General features: G+C 39.9%; 1 protein-coding gene and 1 pseudogene across 2 annotated transcripts in view; both read right to left on the bottom strand.

Annotated features, from left to right (window-relative positions):
- Positions 1–5978: 5978 nt before the first annotated feature.
- Positions 5979–26349, bottom strand: part of LOC128251273 (acyl-coenzyme A amino acid N-acyltransferase 1-like) — a 128766-nt pseudogene continuing 108395 nt past the window's right edge. Inside the window, exons 2-3 of the transcript XR_016239192.1 lie at positions 18240–18274; positions 5979–7453 (exon numbers count right to left, since the gene is read on the bottom strand). The product of XR_016239192.1 is annotated as an acyl-coenzyme A amino acid N-acyltransferase 1-like (transcript). The remainder of the gene's footprint in view (positions 7454–18239; positions 18275–26349) is intronic.
- LOC149130127 (uncharacterized) lies at positions 22608–24017 on the bottom strand. Its single transcript, XM_089345843.1, has one exon. It carries the CDS (start codon positions 24015–24017, stop codon positions 22608–22610), a length of 1410 nt encoding a protein of 469 aa, XP_089201969.1.

Raw genomic sequence — 26349 nt, 5'->3', positions numbered from 1 at the left:
ACTGGATAAGTCATTTTTCCAACTTGTTATTCATCGTTAAAATATGTTTATAGTATAATATATTTCATCAGACACAATACATTAAGTGCAAGGCGCTATGCAATAGTGTTTAGTTGTTCAATTAATCATTGAATCATTTATTGTTTTAGACCATCCATTTATTTAGTTATTTAATTTCAATTTTACTGTTTTACTTGAGAGGGGGTACTAGCTAATAGTAGAATGTTCATATTTCACTATTTTAATTTTCATAATATTATTTTAATAGTCCAAGGGGGACAACTCTGTTTATTCATCTTTATAAATTGAAGAAGATACTAAAAAAACCATCAGATATTAAACTAATCAGCTAATTAGCTAATGAATGAATAAATAAATTAATTTAATTTAATAATTAGTCAACTAATTGGTTGTGTAAATATGCATTTATTCCTATATATATATATATATATATATATATATATATATATATATATATATATATATATACAAATATACGTATGCATACACACATACATAAGTACACACACACATAGATAGAGATACAGATATATATGCACATATGATTCAGCCTTGGGGATAGTACAAAATAATGTTATTATTCTGCATACTTGTAATGTCAATCTAATTGATGGTCTCCTTTTTCTCTTGTAGGTCAGAGGTGCTGAGGAACTCATCAGGTCTACGTGTTTCCACGTCTTCTAGTGTGTTTGTGTGTGTGTGGGGGGGGGGCACTTTAGTATTGTTTATTGAGTGCTTCACCTATCTTCTTGGGGTATGCAGTTAGTGAGCCCTTTTCATCAAACAGTGGCCCTATCCTGTATCGCACAGAGGCAGACTCCTTTGCAAACTTGTAGAAGGCATTAGGGTTGCTTTTTATATTTTCCCCCGCTCTGGCTTCTCTGTTTACCCTTTCTTTTTCATGGGAGAGTCTGATTTCATTCTCTGAGAATGCCATTTTGAGGAAGGGCGTTTTGCTGTCATTAGGTTCCTTATTTAAGCAATTCGAGAACTTTATCCTCCGTGTCATTAGGATTCGTCTATCTCGAGGAATAATGTTCTTGTGTGCGGTGGCTTTCTTCTCTGGGACAAACTTAATGCATATGGTTTGCATTATAGACATGAATTCATTGAATTTCATGTCACTGCTTTGCATGGACAGACTTTAAAGCCAGTTTTGCTGGAGTATCTCTTTTTTGATGGACTTCCAGTCAGACTTGTAGAAGTTCAAGTTCGCTAGCGTTTGGGATCCAGTAGTGTTGTATGATTCTTTACTTAGCTTTGGACCTTATATTTACAGTTCTATCATGTTATGGTCTGAGTGGGTAGATGGTAATATGTTTATGTTGTGGATAAGTGCAGCTCCTCAACTCCTCTAACATGAAACCCATAACTTCGAGATATGTTGTTCACAAGAACTCGGCTTTGTCACACAACATGAAAATTAACATACTGATACAAGACTTAGTTAGGATAATGAAGAACATGTCTTCACTATGCAAACCCTACGTAACGAAGAAACATGTACAGAACCTCATGCACGGCATGCAGTTCTCTGGATATGATCAGAAAGATAGGGTTCGAGTATACAGGGGTGCTAGAAAGAAGTTGGATAACATTATATGTAATGAAACCCCAGATATAGAAGCAAAGACTGGAATAGAATACAAAGAGCTTGTGACAAAGCAAACAGGGTGAACACATGGTATAACACTGACAAATATCAAGGAGTGATGTTTGTAGAGGCCACAGCCCATGGAGAACTAGTCCATAGATTTAGGAAAGCTCTGAAAGAGACTGAACTCAACAGTAAGATTGTTGAAAAGCCAGGGAACTCCATTAGATCACAACTATGTAGGACAATAATAACTACATGGTATGTAGGATTAGCCCTGGCATTAACTGTAGAACTAGAGATGTAGTCTACAGCATAAGATGCATAGAAGGTGCTTGTAAAGATATGAACATGGAATACATAGGGGAGATATCTAGGAGGATAGTGGAAAGACTTTGAGACAATATGACGACACAAAACAGTCCTCCATACTCTACCAACATGCCAAAGACCAGCATGGAGGCAACCTGGGTCAACTTGACATCCGCATTTTATCCAAGCACCCAAAGGACCCAACACTGAAACAAATACAGGAGTACGTCCTCATAAATGAAACTTCCCAAGTACTAAACAGGAAATATACGTAGTAGGTAATCATACCTACATGCCCACAGTTTATATTTCTATACAGATAGAATAGTTAGTGGGATGTTATGTAGATGTATGTGTGTGTATATATGTATACGTATATGTAGCTAGGTAAATAGATATGAAAGTAAACAGATAGACATACAGACGGATAGGTACATTGGTAATATGAACAGACAAGCACACATACAAACATATACGCAAATGAAGACTAAAACACATGACCATACACACACACACACACACACACACACACACACACACACACTTCACTTCACACAAGGACAATTCTTAACCATGCAGCTATGATATAACAGTTTCCATCTACAAAATCCTCTCAAAAGTCTTTCGTCTGCCCAAAACTACAGTAGAAGACACTTGCCGAGGGTGCCATATCTACATATGTATATATTAGGGTGACCTTTAGCAACAGGTAATTTTCTGAAAATTAAAATGTGGCTGCTCTGACCCCATAATCCTGTTCCAATCAATGAAAAGCTGGGGTGTGCAAAATTTCAGCTCAATCAAACAACTGCTAGGCGACCCTTAAATGCCTTGAAGTCGGAACATACTATACGCAACAAATAATTCTGTTCAAAAGTGCTATATTGTTCCCTATCTTGACCATTTTGTGTTTTCTTAGAGAAATTTATGTGAACACATTGAGGCAACCCCAACAGATGTTTAAAAACATTCTGAATCAAATCTACCAATAGTTAATTTGAAAATTTCCTGAAATAACATGAAAATCTTAAGAAATTTTAGGTTTTCTTAAGAAAGCACACAACTTCTAAAAGAGAAATGCAAAGGAGTGTCTAAAGCTGGGAGTGTTTGACACCAGGTAAGTGAAAGCCAGAAAGGGGAGGAACAAGCAAGGGGTCTACCCTGGTGATCGGATATTTGTATATTTAATTGCTAAATAGCAGCTACTACACCCTTTATGTTTATCTGTCCTTGTTTGTCCCCTCTTTGTAATGCCTTCATGGCAAATCGTTATGAAATAAAGTAGCTTGCTTACGAACCACATGGTTCCGGGTTCAGTCCCACTGCGTGACACATTGGGCAAGTGTCTTCTACCATAGCCTCTGGCTGACCAAAGCCTTGTGAGTACATTTGGTAGACAGAAAATAAAAGAAACCCGTCACACACATATATATATATATAGATATGCAGGGCAGGGAATCGTCAATTAGTAATAAAATTAATAATTAACAATTTTGCCGGGTAGCTCAGTATGAAAAAACCTTTTCGGTAAAAAACATTTATAATCATAAATATATAGGGATTGACAGTAACCTGCTTCTCCAACATACTGAGAATTCAGAAATAGCAGTCAAAGAACTACTGATTTCAAAACTACAAATTATTACTCCAGATTGATAGCGATATTTTTGATACACACAGAACAAAAAACAGTAGAGAAGAGTTAAAAAACCACCTGCCTTTAGTTAATTTAGTACGATCGTTTCACAGTTAAGAGTAAAGAATACTCTATTCTGATCTTCAGCTAAATATTCTAATAAATTTGTTAATGTCTAAATAACTCACGTTAATTTATTTATGATGCACACTGAATTGAATTCATTAGGGCGAGGGATTTTGAACTTACTGGCCGATGAATTTCTTAACGTCTTCCTCACGTGGTATTGATGTTCACATGGTCAAAATTAACGTGAGTTATTTAGACATTAACAAATTTATTAGAATATTTAGCTGAAGATCAGAATAGAGTATCCTTTACTATTAACTGTGAAACGATCGTACTAAATTAACTAAAGGCAGGTGGGTTTTTTAACTCTTCTCTACTGTTTTTTATTCTGTGTGTATCAAAAATATCGCTATCAATCTGGAGTAATAATTTGTAGTTTTGAAATCAGTAGTTCTTTGACTGCTATTTCTGAATTCTCAGTATGTTGGAGAAGCAGGTTACTGTCAATCCCTATATATTTATGATTATAAATGTTTTTTACCGAAAAGGTTTTTTCATACTGAGCTACCCGGCAAAATTGTTAATTATTAATTTTATTACTAATTGACGATTCCCTGCCCTGCATATCTATATTTTAATAATACCTCTAAGGTGAATAGTTAAACCGCAGGAAGTTCGTACGGGTCTCTTTTCTATGCGGGACTATTTATGATGCACACTGAATTGAATTCATTAGGGCGAGGGATTTTGAACTTACTGGCCGATAAATTTCTTAACGTCTTCCTCACGTGGTATTGATGTTCACATGGTCAAAATTAACGTGAGTTATTTAGACATTAACATATTTATTAGAATATTTAGCTGAAGATCAGAATAGAGTATTCTTTACTCTTAACTGTGAAACGATCGTACTAAATTAACTAAAGGCAGGTGGTTTTTTTAACTCTTCTCTACTGTTTTTTGTTCTGTGTGTATCAAAAATATCGCTATCAATCTGGAGTAATAATTTGTAGTTTTGAAATCAGTAGTTCTTTGACGGCTATTTCTGAATTCTCAGTATGTTGGAAAAGCAGGTTACTGTCAATCCCTATATATTTATGATTATATATATATATATATATATATATATATATATATATATATATATATATATATATATATATATATATATATGTATGTATGTGTGTGTATATATTTATGCGTCTGTGTTTGTCTCCCCAGCTTGACAACTGATGCTGGTGTGTTTACGTACCCATAACTTAGTGGTTCGGCAAAAGAGACCGAAAGAATAAGTACTAGGCTTACAAAGAATAAGTCCCGATGGCCACAGTCAAATGAATGAAACAAGTAAAAGAATATGATTTAGCTCCCAGATCTTTCCATCATGTCTGTCCTAACCCTTTTGATAGCAACCTGCCCAAAACCACCCTTGGTTCTGTGATACAAACTTCTTGATTTAAAGTGATCTAAATTAAAATCTTACATTAAAATTTCATGTTCATTTAGGTTCCAAATACCAGAATAATTAGTGACAAAGTTATTTTACTATATTTTTCAATATTTTCAAAATCACTTGAAACAAACTCGGAACATTTCAACAGAAATATCCGTAACCTTATTCATACCAACCTACCCGAGACCACCTGTGGTTGTATGACACAAATTTCCCATTTTAAAATTATCTAAGTTTAAAATCTTCCATCAAAGTTTCATCTTCATTTATGTTCCAAGAACCTGATTAATTAATAATGACAAACTTATTTGTCAATATTCTATGATACAAACTTCCAAACACCAGCTTAATAATGACAAGGCTATTTTACTAAATTCTTCGTTATTTTTAAAATTAATTTAAACAAAAACAGCATATTTCAATAGAAATATCTTAGTCATATGTTTTGACTTCCAGACCTTTCAATCTAACCATTTTGATACCAACGTGTCAGAAACCACATCTACTTCTACAATACAAAGTTCCAAACATCAGTCTGATGATGACAATGTTATTTTACTAAATTTTTCATTTTCAAAATAAGAAAAAAGGATAAATAAAATAAAAGGCAGTTAATTACAAAAAAAAATTTGGTAAGAAAAGGGTCAACAATATAAATGTGTCTTTATTTCATAATTAAAAACATTATAATTGTTGTAAAATAGTCATCATCTCATTCTCATCCTCATTGCAATATCAGGGGGTGAGAGGAGGGGATGAGTCAATTACATTGATCCGTGTTCAACTGGTACTTATTTTAGCAATCCCAAAAGGAAGAGACGTAAAGCCAACCTTGATGGAATTTGAACTCAGAACATACCGACAGACAAAATGCCGTCGAGCATTTTGCCCCGAGCACCACCAGTTCTGGCAGCTTGCTGCCTTATAACCATTATTGATCTCGTTATCACAAATATAAACTACACTATCAAATCACTGTTGAAATTTTTATAGATTTTCAGCAAAAAATTCCCTGATCTTTAACCAGGACTTTTCTTGTACTTCAGCATGTGGTCGAGGATAACCCCCAAATACAGTTGGACGGCCATACAAAGCAGTATAACAAGTGTGAAACAGAGGGGTATATGGGGGTTCCAAAAAGTGACCCGCACCCTCATACATAATAAATTCAACATCTTTTCTCTTGGTTGGTGTTAACTTGTCAAACCAGAGGTAATAGTCACTTGTATAAACCACCTGGTCATCACCGCTAATAAGAAACAATACTTTGCTACGACAAGTCTCATCGAAATAAAACAGTTTAGATTCATCTACTTTCCACAATGCCAATAAACTCCCATCATCTTTCACTTTAAAACTGCCATAGTCCAGAGAAGAGCTTGGAAGCTGTTTACCATTATGGCGGATGCTAAAAACAAAGAAGGCTGGCGAAGCGTTAATACTTATAACAGCGCTTACTTGTGGACACTGTTTCGCTATGTATAGAGCTATTATTCCTCCTAGAGATGTCCCTAAAACACCTATACCATTCTCACTGGAAACTTGCTCGTGGTTAATAAGCCACTCAATAGCCTCTTCGAAATATTCAAAATCAACGTCTGTGACGACTGAAGGTAAGTCTTTATAAGCAAAATAGGTCAAACTTAAAGTAATAAATCCATGGGACGCTAACAAAGCACCTCTGGATTCTATCAAAGAACCAGTGCTACCAAACAGATCTATCACAGCAGGATATCGTCGTTGTTGTCTGTTGGATGTTTCATCACTTGGTATGAATAAACTACCCCGAAGTCTTCCGTGGTTAACTGTGATTTTACGGACACCAGATCTCATAAACGATCGTCGAACCAATTTGGTTGCTAATGGTTTTATATCAGAAGTAAACTCAGAATGCTGTGAGATATGACCAGGGTGGACCATCACAGTGCAATCCAAAGTTTTGGTGGCATCATGAGTCCTAATTCTACCATGTTTTCCAACTACTTGAGTCATACTCGAAAATAATCCCATGGGATCAATTCCAGTGTAAGTTCCCGCTAAACATGGATCAGTGACCAGATTAACACATTCGTCAACTGAAGCATTGAAATCTCCGAAAGACCTGAAAACGGATTCTCTTTTCTTTGAGCTCTGTTCCATTGTGGCACTGACTGTGACATTTTCTTCAGGTTTCAAACCAGAAACACTCACAGACAATTGCTCATCAACGAAACCATTTTCTGGATTCACTGTTACCGAAACTGGGCAGCGGGTTGAAACTAGCACTCTGGATAAGACTGTTGGCTAGCTGGGTATGTGACGTAGAGCAGAGAGTAGTTGGTAGGATGGACGGAGGATCATCTTTCTCGGTCAGTGTATACTTGCAGGACTGCAGAAAAAAAATTAATAAATAAAATGGGTTGTTTTTAGATAAAAATTCAAGGTGAGACAAGCAGATTTTGTTAATAAAACAGTGACTTTAATTACCATAAGAATTAATTAGATGTAGGCTTAGATGTAATGATTATATAAATAATAACACAGGTGAAGCTGTTTGGACCTGTCAAGCCAGGTGTAAACATAATCATAGCTGATGCTGGTGTCACGTAACTGGCACATGTGCCGGTGGCATGTAAAAAGCACCTTTTGAGCATTGGGCCTTCTGGAGGCAATGTGGCCGAAGCCAGTGGTATGTAAAAAAGCAGCTTTTGAGTATTGGGTGTCACACAGGCAATGGCAAATGAGTGAGACCTTTAGTTATATGCTGTGATTGAGAAGAAGACCCATCAAGCCAAGTGAAATCATAGCTGTAGCAGATACTGGTGTAATGCAACTGGCATTCGTACCAGTGGAACGTAAAAGCACCCGTTACACTCTTGGAGTGGTTGGCATCAGTAATGGCATCCAGCTGTAGAAACCATGCCAAATCAAACTAGAGTTTGGTGCAGCCCCTCAGCATCCCAGCTCTGGTCAAACCATCCAACCCACACCAGCATGGACAACAGACGCTAAATGATGATGAAGTCTTGAGGTTCAGTCCCACTGCATGTGTCTTCTACTATAGCAGGGTTTCGCAATCATATTTTACCTATGGATCCCTTTCATTTCTATTTTACTAGGGGCTGGAGATAGAGAGTATTTCTAGCTAATTAATTCCGTATTGGAATAGTACTCAGTTCAGGTCTAAGGAAAGAGGTACTGCCTAAATTTATCCTTTCTGAAATAACTCCACCTGAGAACGACTATATTCACCTATCCACATGTGGCTTATTCCTCTTCTTATACCCAAATAATTTTAATAAGTTGTGCTTCACTAACATCCTCATGTTTGCTCCGATTCTTTTTACTGCCCTTTCAAAAATACAAACACTCTGTACTTGTTGTTAACAGTTTCTTATATGTATTAACCCTCTCAACCACTTAGACTCTCTGAAGAAGCCTAGAGGCACATTCATCATCCAAACTTTATCTGCCCATCCCTGCAGAAAACTGAGGAGATGGAGATGGCATGGAGGATTTCGTTGTCTCTTGGCAGAAACGGCCATAAGGAACTAGTACCTACTAACAATCTGATCTTTTGCTCTTTTCTGTAATATTAGTACACGTGTATGTAATACAATGGTTATTACATGTGTATGTATTCTTCTAATAACTTTGGAATAAAGAGACATACTAGAATGTCTACTGGCTGATGCATGTCGTTTTTGTATCCTCTCCATTTTCTTAATGGCTATATATATAAACACGGTTTTCTTTTGTATCATATTATTTATTCTAGGTTTTGTAGAATGATACATTAAGGAGCTTTTTTATGAGTACTACTGGATTACTAGAATCTATCTATCTATCTATCTATCTATCTATCTATCTATCTATCTATCTATCTCTTCTCACGGACGTGCTGTCACATCGGCTGCGAAGGTAAACGTTTATTTGACCTTTTATTGTCCACATTTTGTTGGAATGTTTTAATAATTTTGTTGCGAAGCACCTAGGCTTCATTTGTGTGTATTTTCAAGGGCAGGAATTGACCGCCAGGGGCAGTTTCGGCCCTAGCAAAATACAAAAATTTCCTTCTTGACATTTGAAAAATGTCGAGAAACATAATTTTGGAACGCTTGTCTTGTTCTTTTGACAAGCATTTCCCGAGGCTTCAGATGCCAGAAGAGAAAAAAGAACAGAGTAGCGCGTGCTCATACAGTGACAGGAACGCAGTTGCTGTAAACGTCACAAAGACTGTGATTACAGCTACTAACATCCCTCTCACCACCACCACCACCACCACCACCACCACCAACACCACCACCACCAACACCAACAACAAAAACAAAACTGTAACCAAGGTTACAAAACCATGCGTAAAAACCGTCACAAATGTCTCTGACGTAAGCACCATTGCTGCTGACGCCATCATCACCACCACCAACAACAACGACAACAACAACGACAACAACGACAACAACAACAACAACGACAACAACAACAACAACAACAACAACAGCAACAACAAGGACGTAAAGTTATCGGCCGTCAGCAATGACACCATCACCTGTTCAACAAACTCTGCTGCCACTACCACCACCTTTGAACCAGGCAGTACATACACCAACATAAACAAAAATATCCAGAAGAACATGTCCGCCAGCACAACAAAAACAAATTTCGCAAATGCTCTAAAGGAAAAAAGAACAATAGTGACATTCACACAAAAACAAATAAAAGACACAAAATCCCTTCTTACGAAAGAAGGAGATGATGTCAGAATAAACATACCAAAAGATATTATAGAAATGAAAAACAAAAGTGCATCATTTATAAACTGGTAAACACAAAAACCAGACGTGTAGAAAATGTTAGCACAGATAAAATTGAAGTTTTTCTTAGAAAAATTTGGCCTTATCAGAATCATTTCACCTGGGGAAGAAAATTTGGGACGGTGCAGGTGAGATTTCTGGATGAAAATTTAGCTAAACAATTTTCGACACTCTCTCTCCGCACAGATGACTTGGTAATGATACCGAGTTATCTAGGACAGAGAGTGACCAAAGTTATGATAAAAAATGTGCCATCGGAGGTGGACACCCAATGGCTGATATCGGCCGTGTGCCTGGAAATGGAGGAGGCAAATATTTTGGAGATTACGGTCGGAGAGGAAAAGAACTGGGGAGGGAAAGATCTGGAAATCCTTCTCCACATCACGGAGGAGGCTTCACAGAAAATTCCTCCAAACATTAGATTGGCAGAGGACCACAAGCTGTATGTGGTGGTAGAGGGCAGGCGACCTCGCTGTTACCTATGCAACAGCGAAGCACATCTGAAAAAAGACTGCCCTCTGGCCGCTAAACAAAAACAACAAAAACAACAACAACAACAACAACAACAGAAACAACTACCAAATACCCCCAACAGAAAAACCTTACTACCAACACCACCAGCAACACAAAAAACAACAACAGAAATATCAGCAATAACCACAACAGAAAAGACAACAGAAACTGCAAAAGCAGAAGAAAAAAAAAATTCCAAGACTGCCTCTCCCTCCCCCATATCACATACACCACACACAAATAACAAGCAGCCAACATCAATAAAAACAGCAACACAAACATTCACAGAAACACACACAGACGCACAAAATTTGCCGTTACCTCTTTCTGACTCCTCAGATCTCCCATCATCCGATGAAGAGAGTGGGGAGGAGTGGAAAATAGCTACGAAAGGAAAGAGGAAGCGCAGTAAGAAGAAAACAAAACAAAATGCAAACACAAACAAAGCAGGGAGATTCACATCTCCCGAAAATACTACTAACACCAATAGTAATATAAAAAAAACAATGCTAACAGCAATAGACAGTACAAACACAGAGTTGATGAATTACATCAACTCTAAAACAAACATCACAAATAACGATATCAAAACCAACAACCACCCACGTACAACACCGCCAAAACACATTAAAATTATTCATGTAACACCAGCATTACACAACACAATAAAATCCCTCTACCCCAACTCGGTAGGGGTATTCCAGAAATATTTGTGCAAGAAATTGTACAATAGCCTCCTTGGTGAAAAATCCAAGGAGGAAACAAAACTTTCTAACGGTAAGTAACACACTGTTCTTTTGTTTTGTGCTTTAAAGCACACGTATAAATAGAATCATGGTGAAGATTGGTTGTGTGAATGTGCGTGGCTTAGGGTCCCCTTCGAAACAAGGGTACCTCTTAAATGACATCAAGTCACACAATTTGGATATCATAGCCATTAGTGAGACCAGACTCCATGAACCGCGGGCCCTAAAGTCCATGTTTGGCGGACAGTTTAACATTTATTTTTCTCCCTGTCTGCCGAGGATGGGCGGTAGTGGCACGGCGGTTCTTTTTCGCAAGAGTCTGGATCTCCAAGTAAAGACGATATTTACGGACCCGGAGGGTAGACTGGTTGTCCTAGATGTGGACGGCAGCGATGGAGGCGCTTTCGGTTGCTGGCAGTTTATGTGCCTCCTTTAACAGGTCGGTCAGACTTCTTTCGACCTCTAGAAGTATTCCTGGGAACGTCTCGTCCCTTACTTTTAGTGGGGGATTGGAATGCTACCTTGGACACGCATCTAGACTACGTGGGGAGTGACAAAACTAGAAGGGGATGCAAAGGCCTCATAGACCTGCTCAGACGCTTCCAGTTGTCTGACAGGTATCGACTCGACCACCCAAATGTGCCAACGTGGACTTGGAGCAACCGCATTGGGTCGTCGAGATCGTATCTAGATAGGATAGTGTGTAGGACAAGAGATAGAGATAGTTTAGGATGTCCACAGTTCCACATAGTCAGCTACACGGATCACAAACTTGTGACGTGTACGCTAGACTTAGATAAGGCACATAGGCAGGGTCCCGGTTACTGGAAACTAAACGCGTCTTTCCCGTCGAGACAGGTTTTCAGAGACCGGATTAGCACGTTAGTAAAGAGGGCTTTGACGGGAGCCATCGTCAACAACAAATGGTGGTTTGCCCTCAAGAGAGCAGTAAGGGCGGAAGCAATAAGGTATAGTAGGGCACTAGCTGTAGAGAGGAACAGAGTAGAGGGGGAGCTAGTGATAAAGTTAGAAGAGGCATTGCGAAGTGGCATCGCATCCGACGTTTTAGCGGCGAGGTTGGCCCTCGACCAACACTTCAATGCTAAACACGAAGAGTGTGCTGTCAGGGCAAGGATGCGTGCTCTGAGGAATGAAGGTGTTGGAGCCACACGAGAGGCCCGGGTGGCGGAGGCGCAGCGGGGTAACAGAGCCACCATCCGGTCTCTGGTAGACGAACAGGGGCGCGAATTGCTCGAGCCGAGCAAGATGTGCGAGGCGTTTCAGCGGCATTTTGCCCGACTGTTCGGGAGGAGTGGCGAGCGAGAAGGCAAGGTGGACTTTAGTGCCTACCTGCACAGCTTGCCACGACTCTCGGCAAGAGAGGCGGAGTGCTGCGAAGGGGTCATCACGGCGGAGGAGGTGAGGGACGCAATGGCGGGTTGCTCGACGGACAAATCTCCGGGTTTGGATGGTCTGCCCTACGAGCTTTACAACTGTATGCCAGACTTGTTTGGAGAAGTCTTGGCGGCCGTGTACTGCAACTGGCAGCAGAACGGGAGCATTCCCGGTTTTGTGAGCCGAGGAGCGGTAACGCTGCTGAAGAAAGATCCAAACAAGGGGGACGCCATAGATAACTTTAGGCCCATCACTCTGCTCAATGCAGACATGAACATTTTGGCCAAGGTGTTAGCCAAGCGGTTGGCGCTTGTCATCGAGAAACTAGTCGGCACGGAGCAGACGTGCGCCGTGCCGGGCCGGAGCATCCATGACAACCTCCATCTGATGCGCTACATCATAGAGAGGGTAGTTAAGGAACCTGGCATGGGTGGGGCCCTGATGAATTTGGATCAATCCAAAGCTTTCGATAGGGTAGACCATCGATACTTGGAGGCCGTCCTCGAAGCGGCCGGCTTCGGTCCCGTTTTCCGCGGCTGGATGGCTGCCTTGTACACAGGCATCCGTTCGGTTGTTCGCGTCAATGGACGTCTATCGGGACCCTTCGACATTGCACGTTCGGTTCGTCAGGGATGCCCCCTGTCGCCGCTCCTGTACGTATTGACTCTCGAGTCACTACTGCGGAAGCTGGCGACGCTGAGGGGCATCCCGCGAGAACTGGGGTGCGGGACGAGCGTGTCGGCATACGCGGACGACGTCACCGTCATAGCGTCTAGCCACGAGCACATCGAGCTTGTCGGCGAGACGCTGAAAGACTACGAAGCGGTGACGGGAGCGAAAATCAACCGGGATAAGTCGGTGGGTTTGCTGCTCGGCACCTGGAGAAGCAAGCCCATACCGTCCGGCAGCGCCTCAGTAGTGGGACGCTGGACGGACGGTCCGGTCAAGTTGCTCGGAGTCTGGTTCGGTCCGGACCTGCAAACGGAGAAGAACTGGGACGAGATAACGAGTAGGGTGGCCACTCTCTGCCGGCAATGGTCCGAGAGGAAGCTGTCCCTAAAAGGTCGGGCGGAGGTGGCGAACGCGTACATCGCGTCCGTCATCGAATACCGCCTGACCGTCGTGCCTTGTCCCGATCGCGCCATCACCGAAATGGAGCGCATCCTCTTCCGCTTTTTGTGGAAAGGAAGCGTTCCGATGGTGAGGCGATCCGTTTGTTGCCAACACCCGCTGAAAGGAGGGCTGGGCATGCCGTGGTTGATGATGCGCAGACATGCGCTGAGACTGCGACATCTCCGGCTCTATGTAGACGACGGTGAGCAGGTGTGGTCGCCGTTTGTGCGACGCGCTTTCCCGCAGCTCGTCTCCATGACCGAGCTGCAGTCGTGGATCAAAAAGAGGCCGAGGAATGGCGTATGGCACCGTGAGTGTCGCGTTGCTCTGCAACAACTGTGCCGTCCCGGGTCGACCTTGAGCGGCTGCATCACAACGAAGTCATTCTATAGGGGATTAGTGGAGGGCAGGTACGACGACGATCTCGGGGCGAACCTGGGCGTCGACGAGGAATACCTGACCCGCCTGTTCAGGACGACTTTCGGGCCGGGACCTATGGACAACTTCCAGAGATCCCTGGCCTGGCAGTGTTACCGAGAGGCGCTACCCGTTCGGGATAAGCTCTATAGACACGGCTCGCGAAATGCGGGGCCGACCTGCCCGAGATGCGGTCAGAGCGATGAAACCGTTCTACACGCACTCGTGCAGTGTCCAACCATTACGGAGCTGTGGGCTTATGTCGAACGACTGCTGTCGCGTGTGGGACGAGTCGGTTTATCAACCGAGTCTATCGTCAATATCGTCACGCCTCCTTCCTTTAAACGAGAAGGAAGAGCTGTATTTATCGTACTTGTGGCTATGGCCAAAGAATGCATCTGGTGGACGCGTCTGAAAGGATTAGAGACAAATACTTTCCTCTCTGGTCAATCTCTCATCAACTTTTTCAAGTATCACTTGAAAAGGAAGGTGAGAGTAGAGAGGCAAGTGTTGTCTAGCAAATGTTTCGAAAAAAGATGGATACATGTAGCAAGAATGGCACGTATAAATGACGAAGCCACCTTGACCATGATTCTATAAAACGTTTTAAAATTTTGTAAACAGAGAGTTACTTACGTTTCTTGCTTAAATAAAAGAAATTTTATTTAACAAACTGTGACACTAAAGACCGAGGTTACCGTGGTCTTTTCGTAGGTTTTTCTTTCCACGGATAACCTCCACATTTATTGGGAATTTTTTTGTATTATTTCGTATTTTTTGTAAATACCCCAAACGTTTTGCGATGTTTTTTTTTCATCGTTGTCCCCACTTTTGTTTTTTTTTCTGCTTTGTTTTCGACCCCCTCGTAAAGAAAAACTCTACATTTGTATTTTGTCCACTCTGTGTTGAGCCCTGTGTGGCTAATAAAGAAATCTATCTATCTATCTATCTATCTATCTATCTATATATATATATATATATATATATATATATATATATACATATATATATATATATATATATATATATATATATATATATATATATATATATATATATATATATATATATATATATATATATATATATATATATATATATATATATATATATATATATAAAGAGAGAGAGAGAGTCTTGCAGAAAATTGAGACTAATTTTAAGCAGTTGACTTTGTGGGTTTACTATTATTTTGATAAAACCTTGCTTGCTTGAAACTCTAATCCTCTGGGCACATTGCCAATAAAGTTGCGAAGTTGACGAAACTTCCAAAAGCAACAGTTTATCATGTGTATAAACAATTTAAAGGAGGAAAGATTGATAGAAAAGAACACAAGACTCAAAGTGATTCCAATTCATCCATATCCATGACAACTCTTGCAAAAAATGCAATGTGTCCCTTTGTACAGTGTCCAGATCTGTGAGCAGGATCCTTGGCATGACTAGCTATGTTCAATGATGCTATCACCTCCTGACAGCTAAGGCCAAAGCAACCAGAGCTGAGAAATGCCCAAAGCTTCTGTCGCTCATCAAGCATCAAATTGCAGGAAAAACTTGTGTTTGTGGATGAGAAGTTCACTGTCAACACTGAGGTGAATCACAGAAATTCTTGAGTGATTGCATACAACCCTTCTGGTGTCCCTCCCATATTTGAGACTAAGAATCCTGCCTCTGTGGTGGTATTTGGAGCCATGGAAGTGTCATGGAACCACACATCATTGAGTCTGGCACAAAGGAATATCTGAACAACCTGAAGAACTCTGTTGCTTTGGAAGGAGCAGAATTTTTAGCTAGAAAATGTGGTACTTATCAAGGATTCTGCACCATGCCACAGGTCAAAAGCAACACAGGCCTTCCTTGGTGTGAGAGTGCTATTTTTTATGAGAGTCAACATGTGGCCCAGTAACAGCCCAGATCTCAACCACCTCAATTACTTTTTATGGGGCATACTTCAAGCAAGGACCAATGCTTCACCACACTTGTGTGCCAACAGTTTGAAGACTTGAATTATGCGTGCGACATGCAAACTCAAAAAGGTGGATGTTGTATGAGCTACAGAAACTTTTGTTCTTATGTGGAGGCTCAAAAGGGTGGCCATATTGAGTGATAAATGTTACGTTAAAATTATATCTGTCCACTACTATTAATTTAGTATTTATAACAGTTTTATGTATTGTAAAAATTGTCTTATTTTATCTGCAATACCCTTATATTTATATATATATATATATATATATATATATATATATATATATATATATATATATATATATATATATATATATGTATGTATATATATATATATATATATGTATGTGTGTATATATCATCTGTAAAACGCATGAATCTGAAAGAAGCACATTCTGTGATATAGAGCAGTATATATTAAAAATGGGGAAGGCTGGTTATGGGACTAGTTTAGGTCTCCGTCCATAAAGGGTTTAGCATTCCACCACATATGCCGAATTATGTCCATTATCTTTTCCAGCAGCATTCAAGTGTACAGCTTTTTGGATGGTGTGGGTATATTTTTAGTGGAGTAGACAAAGACAAAAAAATTTCGTATTTGAGAGACCATAAATATGCATAGGCATGGCCCACTGACCAGCTATTTAACATAAACCACGTGGTCTCTGTAAAACACTGGCCAGGAAGTGAAAAAGGATCCTCCGTAAAAAAACATAAATCCTAAAGAAGAGAATTATGAACCTTTCCGCTAACCAAAATATTTTCAATGCAGCGGCCCCTTACTATAACAAGACTCTAGCTGCCAGTGGATTTAGGGACCACACCTCCTACATGCTGGAAACCCAACAGCCACAGAAGGAAGCGTCACAGAAATACCATTTGGTTTGCAACCCCCTCTCTCTCTTAACACAAAAATGCCTGTCGGTAGAATATTCCTTAAATTAATAGATAAGCATTTCACCAGCTCCCATTGGTACGGGCCCATTTTCAACAGGTACAATGTTAGAGTCTCTTTCAGCTGTGTCCCCAATATTAAGAGCATTCTAGTTAGTGCCCATAGGCCATGGGCAGAGGCAGGATGTTCATGCATGGATTGCAACAGATGCACGGTGGGGGAGGAGCACTACGAAATCAAAGGGGTCGTCTAGGAAGCCAAAGTACTAGCAAGCCCTTGCAATACCACTGGTAGAAACAGTAGCAGCCATAGATATGGGACCAGAACCAGCAATGCCGCCACCCTCGCCACAGTTAACAACATTAACAACAATGGCAGTTCCCCCGACGGCAACAACAGCAGAATGGAGATTTACAGACTACATTTACATTTCAGGAGGTTCCTGCTTGCCTTTTAGGGTCCACAAGATGGTGGCACAGCTGGAAGTTGATAGCTAAGGCAGACGATCCCAATTGTTACCTTTGAGTAGTGAGGTATTTCCTCCTCCAAGGATCTGACAATATACCATAAACCTAAACCCTTTATGGATGGGAAACCTAAGGTTATCCCATGGATCGGCCTTCCACACTTTTAATATATATAAATATGTGTGTGTGTTTGGTGGGGTGTTTATGTCCCTGAAACTTGGCAGTTCAGGAAAAGCAACCTACAGAATAAGCACCAAGCTTAAAGCACTAGGATCGATTTCGTTGGACTAACATTCTTCAAGGCAGTGAGTGCTCCAGCATGATCGCAGTCTGACTGAAACGAGGTATTTCATTTTGCCTATATTCTTTCTTTTACTTGTTTTAGTCATTTGACTGTAGACATGCTGGAGCATTGCTTTGGAGGAATTATTTCATTTTATAAACCCTACTACTTATTCTATCAGTCCCTTTGTTGGTGATGGGCGAGACAAACACAGACACAATGACACACACACATATGTACAAATACACACACGACAGGCTTCTATCAGTTTCCATCTACCAAATCCGCTCACAAGGCTTCGGTTGTCCTGAGGTTACGATTGAAGACATTTGCCCAAGATGCCATGCAATGGGACTGAAGATCGTGAAAAAGCTACAGAGAAAACTTTATGCTGAGATTTTTTTATTTGGTCAAATTCTGTTAATTTCATATTCTTTTTCAATTTACTCTAGATATTTTATATTCTTCTTACATTTCTGATTATTCGAATGTGTAAGGATGGATATTGATGCATATGAATCTGATTTCAAATGTAATTCTGAAGAACTGAAGCAACAAACTTACCTCATTTCGCCTCACCTAAATTTGTCTTTTATATGCTCCAAGAGAACGGAGATTATTTCTGAAATAATGTTCAGATTATGTTATAGTATTTTTAATGCATTTACAAAAGCTGATACAGTTTTTCTAATGAAGTTAACATTTGGGGAAAATGTATTTTTTTCTCCAAGTATAAAATGCAGTAAATATTACTCCGGTACTACTAAAGCAGAGTGGTCCCCAACGAGCACCCACGCTAGCTAGTCGTGAGTAGTCGATCCTACAACAAGTGCGTGTGTGAGTGCGCGTATGCAGATGAATACATGTGCGCATGCGCTCGTATGCAAATTAGTACATGCATGTGAAACTTTCAGTACTTAAGTCACTTTGCGACTTCTACTAATTATCTATCTTCCTTTCTATTTATCTACCAATCCATCTATATAACTATTTATATATATGTATATTTGTATGTATATATATATATATATATATATATATATATATATATATATATATATATATATATATATATATATATATGGCCGTTGCCAATACTGCCTGACTGGCCTTCATGCCGATGGCATGTAAAAGCACCCACTACACTCTCTGAGTGGTTGGCGTTTAGGAAGGGCATCCAGCTGTAGATACTCTGTCAAATGCTGTGCGTGAGAAAACCCAGCAAGCCAAGTGAGATCTAAATCTAAGGCCTCAGCCAGTCCACTTGGGCGTACCTTCCTTCATTGGACACTAAACTCCACTTGTGAAGATCTGTTGAGGCAAGTGAAATCGAAATCGAGTTAAATTGGACACTAAATTCCACTTGCGAAAACCTGTTCAGGCAAGTGAAATCGAAATCGAGTTAGATTGGACACGAAACTCAGCGAATTTGTGATGGCACCTGTGCCCAGCATCGCCTTTCTGGCACTTGTGCCCGCGGCATGTCTAAGGACTTTCGAGCGAGATCGTTTCCAGCGCCCCTGGACTGGCTCTTGTGCGGGTAGCACATAAAATACACCATTTTGAGCGTGGCCATTGCCAGTACTGCCTGACTGGCCTTCGTAGGATTTTCGAGCGAGATCGTTGCCATTGCCCCTGGACTGGCTCTTGTGCAGGTGGCACATAAAATACACCATCTTGAGCGTGGCCGTTGCCAGTACCGCCTGACTGGCCTTCATGCGGGTAACACGTAAAAGCACCTACTACACTCTCTGAGTGGTTGCCGTTAGGAAGGGCATCCAGCCGTAGAAACTCTGCCAAATCAGATTGGAGCCTGGTGCAGCCATCTGGTTTCACCAGTCCTCAGTCAAATAGTCCAACCTATGCTAGCATGGAAAGCGAACGTTAAACGACGACGATGATGATGATGATGATGTATATATATATATATATATATATATATATATATATATATATATATATATAAGTATGTATGTATATATATATATATGTATTTACACACACACACACACACACACATATATATATATATATATATATATATATATATATATATATATATATATATATATATATATATACACATGTATATATGTATATATATATATATGTATATATATATGTATGTATATATATATATATATATATGTATGTATATATATATATATATATATATATATATATATATATATATATATATATATATATATATATGCATGTATGTATATATATATATGTATTTACATATATAGATATATATATATGTATACTAGCAGAAATACTCGGCGTTGCCCTGGTTAAAGAGAATAATGAAATCTAAAAACGCCGTCTAGACTACGCATCATCTTTATATATAGAGATATATATACACACACGCACCCAAACACACGTATATATATGTATATCAATATAAATATATGAACTTCAATGAAGTTTCGTAAAAGAAGGTGATCATGTACATACTTTCTTGCTGTTGTGATTATAACACCTCGTTGTAAACTATGTTCCTTGTTTTCCCTTGTGGAGCATATACAAATAGGTTTTTTTTGCTGCCCACTCTTGAGCAGCCAACATACAGTTGTCCATGTGAGAAGCAGGGCTCTTCCAAGAGAGGACCAGCTACAGACAGTGTTTGACCCTGAGATTTGTTTATGGACAAGGCAAAAGTCACACGAAGGGGGAATTGTAGTCTTCTGAATGTAAAAGGAATGTCTGCTCCTGATGGAGTAAGAGGAATTCTTGGAATAAAGACGTCATCCCCTTTTGCACATCCAGAAAGAATGGTAGCGTCGATAACGTGTGACATCATTTTCTTTATCACGAGTCGTGTTCCATTGCAAAGTCTTGGTGGTTCCAGATTGCGGAGCGGCATAACAGGCATTCCAAATTTAAGTGATAATATGTGGGGAGGTAGTCCTGGAGGCTCCAACGAATTGAGAAATTCAGGAGGATAGTTCACCACTTCATTTGTATCTGGAACTGTATCAACAGACTTGTAAGTTTGAAGATTGCCGAGAAGAGAATGCATCAGGTGTTGATTAATTTTTGTAACAGCTACGTTTTTTGGAGCTAATATTGCTCTTTCACATAGCCAATTGTGATTTTGGTAGTTTTGTTTAAAGTTGGGAAAGTCTTTGTGTTTGAGGTCATCTACAGAATTAACAACAGAACAAAATGGCCATACTTCTATTTCTTCTGCAGCATCGAGAGGCACCTTACCATCACCAATTGTCAAAATGTCCTGTGCGAATTTTTTGGACATTTGGTCGCCGTGTAGCTGAGCTCTCATGTTAGTGTTAAGAGTGAGGATAGTAACATGATGCCACAGGGTAGAGGACTTTAGGCATGCTTGGACCTCATCTGCTCTAGTGCCTTTTGGAATGACAGGAAGAGTTTGCCTGAAATCACCTGACAACAGAAGCGTAACACCTCCCATTGGAGCGTGACAGTCTCGGATGTCTTTCAGGGCTCTATCTAATGCTTCCAAAGCTCTCTTGTGAGCCATGGTGCATTCATCCCAGACAATTAGATGACACCTTTTAAGTACCTGCCCTTGATCTGAGCTTTTGGTGATGTTGCATGAAAGCATCTCGGATGCTGCTAAATTTAAAGGGAGTTTAAAAGTCGAGTGTGCTGTCCTGCCACCGGGTAACAAAGTAGCTGCAATCCCAGAGGAAGCCACAGCTACTGCAATGTCCTGATGCTGCCTAACTTCTGCAAGGAGAAGCTTTGTTATAAATGTTTTCCCTGTCCCTCCAGGAGCATCGAGGAAGAAGATTTGTCCATCACGTTGGCGTACACTGTTAATAATAGTTGTGTAGGCCTGCAGCTGGTCTGGAAGTAATTTATGCTTGTTTTCAGCAATGTAGTTTGAAAGCGCTTGAGTGTCGTAAGATGTTTCACGAATGACAGCAGTGGGAAGGCTATTTGACCCTGACCTGAATGTCTGTGGCAGGCCATATGTGGACAATTCATTACCACCCAGTGTAGCAATTCTGTCTTCAATGTCAATGAGAGTTTTATTGTAAACTTCATTGCTGATACCCTCCATGTCAGGATAGAGCCGTTGAGCTTGCCGGTGAAAGTCTTCAGCCAGGTTGTCCCTGTACTTGAGCCATAGATTTGCAGGATCACGCAGTTCGCATGTTTGAAGTAATACTGCAAACAGTGTCCTGAGACTTTTAGGTGATTCTGATAAAGCAGCCTCTCCCAAAGTTGCATCCCATTGTGCACCATCTTCCAACAGTCCTTGTCGATAGCAGGCTTCTCTGTATGTTGTGCAGACATGGCCATGAACGGCTTTTAGGTCTTGGAAAGACTTGGGGCCTCTGACCTCATGCAGCAGTAGGCGGAGGTAGAAGCACTCTTATTGAGTGGGATGCACTGTGTATACTCGTCCAAGGCAAATATCAAACTTAATGCCAGGGTATCCACAAACATTTTGACCTGCTTTCCTTGGTCTCCATTTTTTTCCATTCCAAGTGTAGTATGGTGGAATCTGTGGATACAGTAAGGTTTGAGCGAATGGATCCAGTTGACACAGCTTGAAGAATGCAGTGAGTGTGCTATCCCTTGGTTGCTCTGCCAACAGAGAAGCATTAGCATCGGTGAAGTAGACTCTTTGACCGTTTTCTAAGTGCACTGCAAGCTGTTGAATGGCGGGGTGTCGTTGGTGAAGTGGAAAGCCAAAGATGCGCCAGAAAGCCTCGTTGCTACTTATGTAGCGTCCCACCTGATAGTGCGTAACCTCATCCTGGCAGTATTGTTGTTGAAGTCCAAACATTGCAGCGTCAGAACCCTTGTTGATATACTTGCAAACATACTTGATGGACTTAACGGAGTTGCAAAACTCAACGTTGATGTGGGCATTGAAAATCTTTGACAGGAGTGGGCAGTAGGGAACAATCCATCTGTTATCAACCTCGTGCTGTCCTATATTTGCTGTGAAACCGCCGTTTTGTGGTTTTCTCCGTCTGTATGAGGGATACCCATCAGCACCTGTCTGAGTTGCTTGTAGGAACTTCCTTGGAAACTTTTTTCAACATACGCCATTTTCAAACATGGTGAGTTAATGTTGAATCCACGCCCACATGGACCATGCACCATGTTTGCTTTAACTATGTCGTATAGTACCTTGTCTAAAGCTGGATCAGGAAGTTCTGCAGAGATTATCTTGTCGATGTCAGTTGATTTGATCTTCGTTGAGAGCCAAAGCAGGATATGAGCATGTGGAAGGCCCCTTTTTTGCCATTCGATTGTGTACATGTCACACTGTGTAGGTCTGAAGATTTGCCCTTTTTTGATGCGGTCCATGAGAGTAATTAATTTCAGATGGAAAACTCGGGCGAGGATGTCATGCCTGTCTTTAGGCTTTTGACCGGAGAAGAGTTCGTCCTGAATCTCCTTCCACTTGGGATTGCATGTGAAAGTGATGAATAAGTCAGGCCTGCCGTAATGGCGGACAAAGGTCATTGCATCCTGTGTTCTTTCATGCATATATCGGGGACTTCCAGTGAATGTGGAAGGCAAGATGCAAAGTCTTCCTATGCTTGTTGGAGCAGCATCATTGTTGATAGCATCTCGGAGATGGATGTAGCTGTCAGAGCGCAATTTTTGTTGATGTGATCTGATGAAACACAATCTCTCTGATTCCATTTTTGCACACATATCAACTGCAAATTGATGAAACAGATCTCGAGACTGGTGGAGATGATTACAGGAGTCGTTTCGTGTCATAAATCGGTATGCGTAGAAGTCCATGCAGGATACTTGCTTGTTCAGATATTCATGACGATCTTGTAGATGTTGCTGTTGTATACCGATGTGGTAGCCATCCTCACCGTAAACAAACAGAAGTGGATACTGAAGTGTGTCGTATGATCTGTGTGTTTCGGTAATTCGTTGGACGGTGGTGTCACGTCGCCTAAGGACAATGTCTGTGGGATTGTGCTGTTCACCGTGAAGGAGTACAGCTATTTCATTGCATGTGGGTGCATTGTAACGGCCTGCATGTTCTGTAGATGGTCTTTTCTGAGCATCTATGACAACATTGAAATTAGAAGCTTCTGTTTCTAAGGCATACTTGAAGCTGCGTACGTAGCTGTTTGTCTGGTGCAGCAGGTCTTGAAGTTGCATTATCAATTGAAATTTAGTGCCATTGGAAATGGAGTTTCGTCGGGTGGCTTGTTCATGTAAATTACCTACAAAGTACAGTTGAAGGAATTGAGGATCTTGATTTTCAGCAGGTTCGAGCGATCCTATCCTATGGTAAACCTGTCCCTGCACTTTGAAAGTTGGCATAAACCCACCTTCTTGAACAACATTAGCGCCGAAAGATGTCATTTTGAATGCACAGTTGTACTTGCGGATGTTATTTAGGAAATGTTTCGACTCTGTATTTTTGCCATCGTAGAGTGACTTTAACAGCTGTGGTGGATCCTGCAGGGGAGTGATGTTAACTTTTCCATTAGCGCAACACATAGCAGGAGTTTCTCTGGACCACTTATTAGCATTGCAGAAAGAGCAAGTGAGGGACATATCTCCAATGTTTATATCTGGGTGGCCATCATATAGAATGTTAGGGTTGTAGCTGAAAGCCTTTAATAACCATCGTGAGTTGCATGGCGTTGAAAATCCTCGTCTATGAGCTCTTTGTTGAATGGAAGTCTGCAGCATAATATATGTTTGTTGTAATGTCTGGGAAGCTCGCACAGTAGCCATGTTGGCAGCATTCCTGAGCAGTCGTGTAGCACGTTTTTTTTTTCTTCTCTGCCGCTCGTGCAGCAGCAGTTGAGGCAGCATCAGCATTTCGTCGAAGTGTACGCTGGTGATCTGTTTGGAGTGCTCTTGAAGTGGCTGTACGTTCAGCATTTTGTGATCGTCTAATGTCAGTTTCCAATGACGATTCATTTGCCCTTTTTGCTGATAATGTTGCACCTTTCGCAGTTTTGCGTCCAATTGAAGAAGTCTTTCTTCGGGGCATGATCTAAAATAAGCATGATGAAATGCAGTGAGTACACTGTGAATTATGAAATATTAATGGAATGGTTATTATGTAAGTGTAGATAAGTTGCAAACTTGCAAATGCTGCGGTAATAATGAAGTGGTATTAAAACGGATGGCAGTGAAGTGGTTCTATAGTCTTGTTGGGTCCTTAGAACTGTCGTTAGGGTAGGAAGGTTAGAGTTGAATTGGATGACAATATATTTGACTTGACAGGGTAGTATGTGGTTAATGTCTGTTACCATCTTCCATTATATCGTCGTGAGAATTAATTTGTATTTACCTGCCGTGGTACTTAACTGAGAATGGGATGTAAGGGGACAATGTTTTGGAGATTCCGGTTCGAATTGACATCAGTGTTTTTGTTTCATTTTTGACACGTAATACTTAAATAGTGGAAGAGATATAATGTTGCTGTGGACTGGAAGTATGCCATAAGTTAGAAATTATTTTTGATTAAAACACAACCGGGACGCTAAGTAAGGCATGTGTAAAGTTTGAATGAAATTGGTTGTGTAGTTCTCGAGTTTTAGGGATTCACACAGACAGACAGACAGACAAACACACACACACACACACACACACACACACACACACACACACATTCTCAATACATGTAGGATTCCTCACCATACAGGTAACAGGCACAGCTGCAAGATGCATTACGGATCTATAGCAATTGGAAGGGCATGACCCAATTGGAATAACAACGTGTGACGTTTGGAGTAAAGGGAAATGAAAGTGTCGCCTCTGGAGTTTGCAAATGACCACTATACCGATAGGTAACTGTGCAAACAAAATTTACAATCGATAAATGTCTTAGAACAACCAGTCTCTCATCTGGGAAGGCCTTGAAATCAATGTTACTTAATAATTTTTTCTTTCCTAATTTTTTCATTCATAATTTTTTCCATTCATAATTTTTTCATTCATATTTTTTTTATTACGTTTGTAGAAATAAATAATCTTGTATTTTTCTACTATTCAATTGATCTTTAATTATAATTAAATAAACGTCTTTAGCTTTAAATAGTATAGCTTTAACTATTACACCGGTTAAATATGTACTAATTTTATCTTCATTATTATTTTAAACTTAAACTTCGTTCAACTTGTATTTAAAACAATGATAATTTATGTAAGATGTTTTTTTATATAATATACATGTTATTATAATGGATGAAGGGATGATTATTGAATGGTTATTATTTTGATATCATGATATTTTTTTAATAATTTTTCTATCTTTATATAATAAGTATTTCATATTAATTCATTTGGTACTTATTGTTGGTTGAGATATATATCTAATTATTGTTCTACTTACGATCTGACGAGTAGCTATATTTTTTAATAGAACTTATTTTCGATAATTTCAATTGATTTTAATCGATTTAAATTTCTTTTCTATTTGAAAATTGGTTATGAAACACGTGTAATCTTTTTATTATATTTATCTTATGATATTTACTTTACTTTATATTATACTCGTTTATTGTGCTTTTAATTATTAATTTTTCTATATGTGATAGTGGATTTTCATCGATGAGTTCTTGAAAATTGGTTATTTTCCCTAAAACTATATATTTTATATATATATATATATATATATATATATATATATATATATATATATATATAAACCAGAAACATAACATTTCTAAATCTCCCA

Source organism: Octopus bimaculoides, chromosome 30, assembly GCF_046866305.1.
Source record: "Octopus bimaculoides isolate indiv1 chromosome 30, ASM4686630v1, whole genome shotgun sequence".
NCBI classification, from domain to species: domain Eukaryota; kingdom Metazoa; phylum Mollusca; class Cephalopoda; order Octopoda; family Octopodidae; genus Octopus; species Octopus bimaculoides.
The sequence above is the reverse complement of the archived record's forward strand: the minus strand, read 5'-3'. Positions and strand labels throughout refer to the sequence as shown.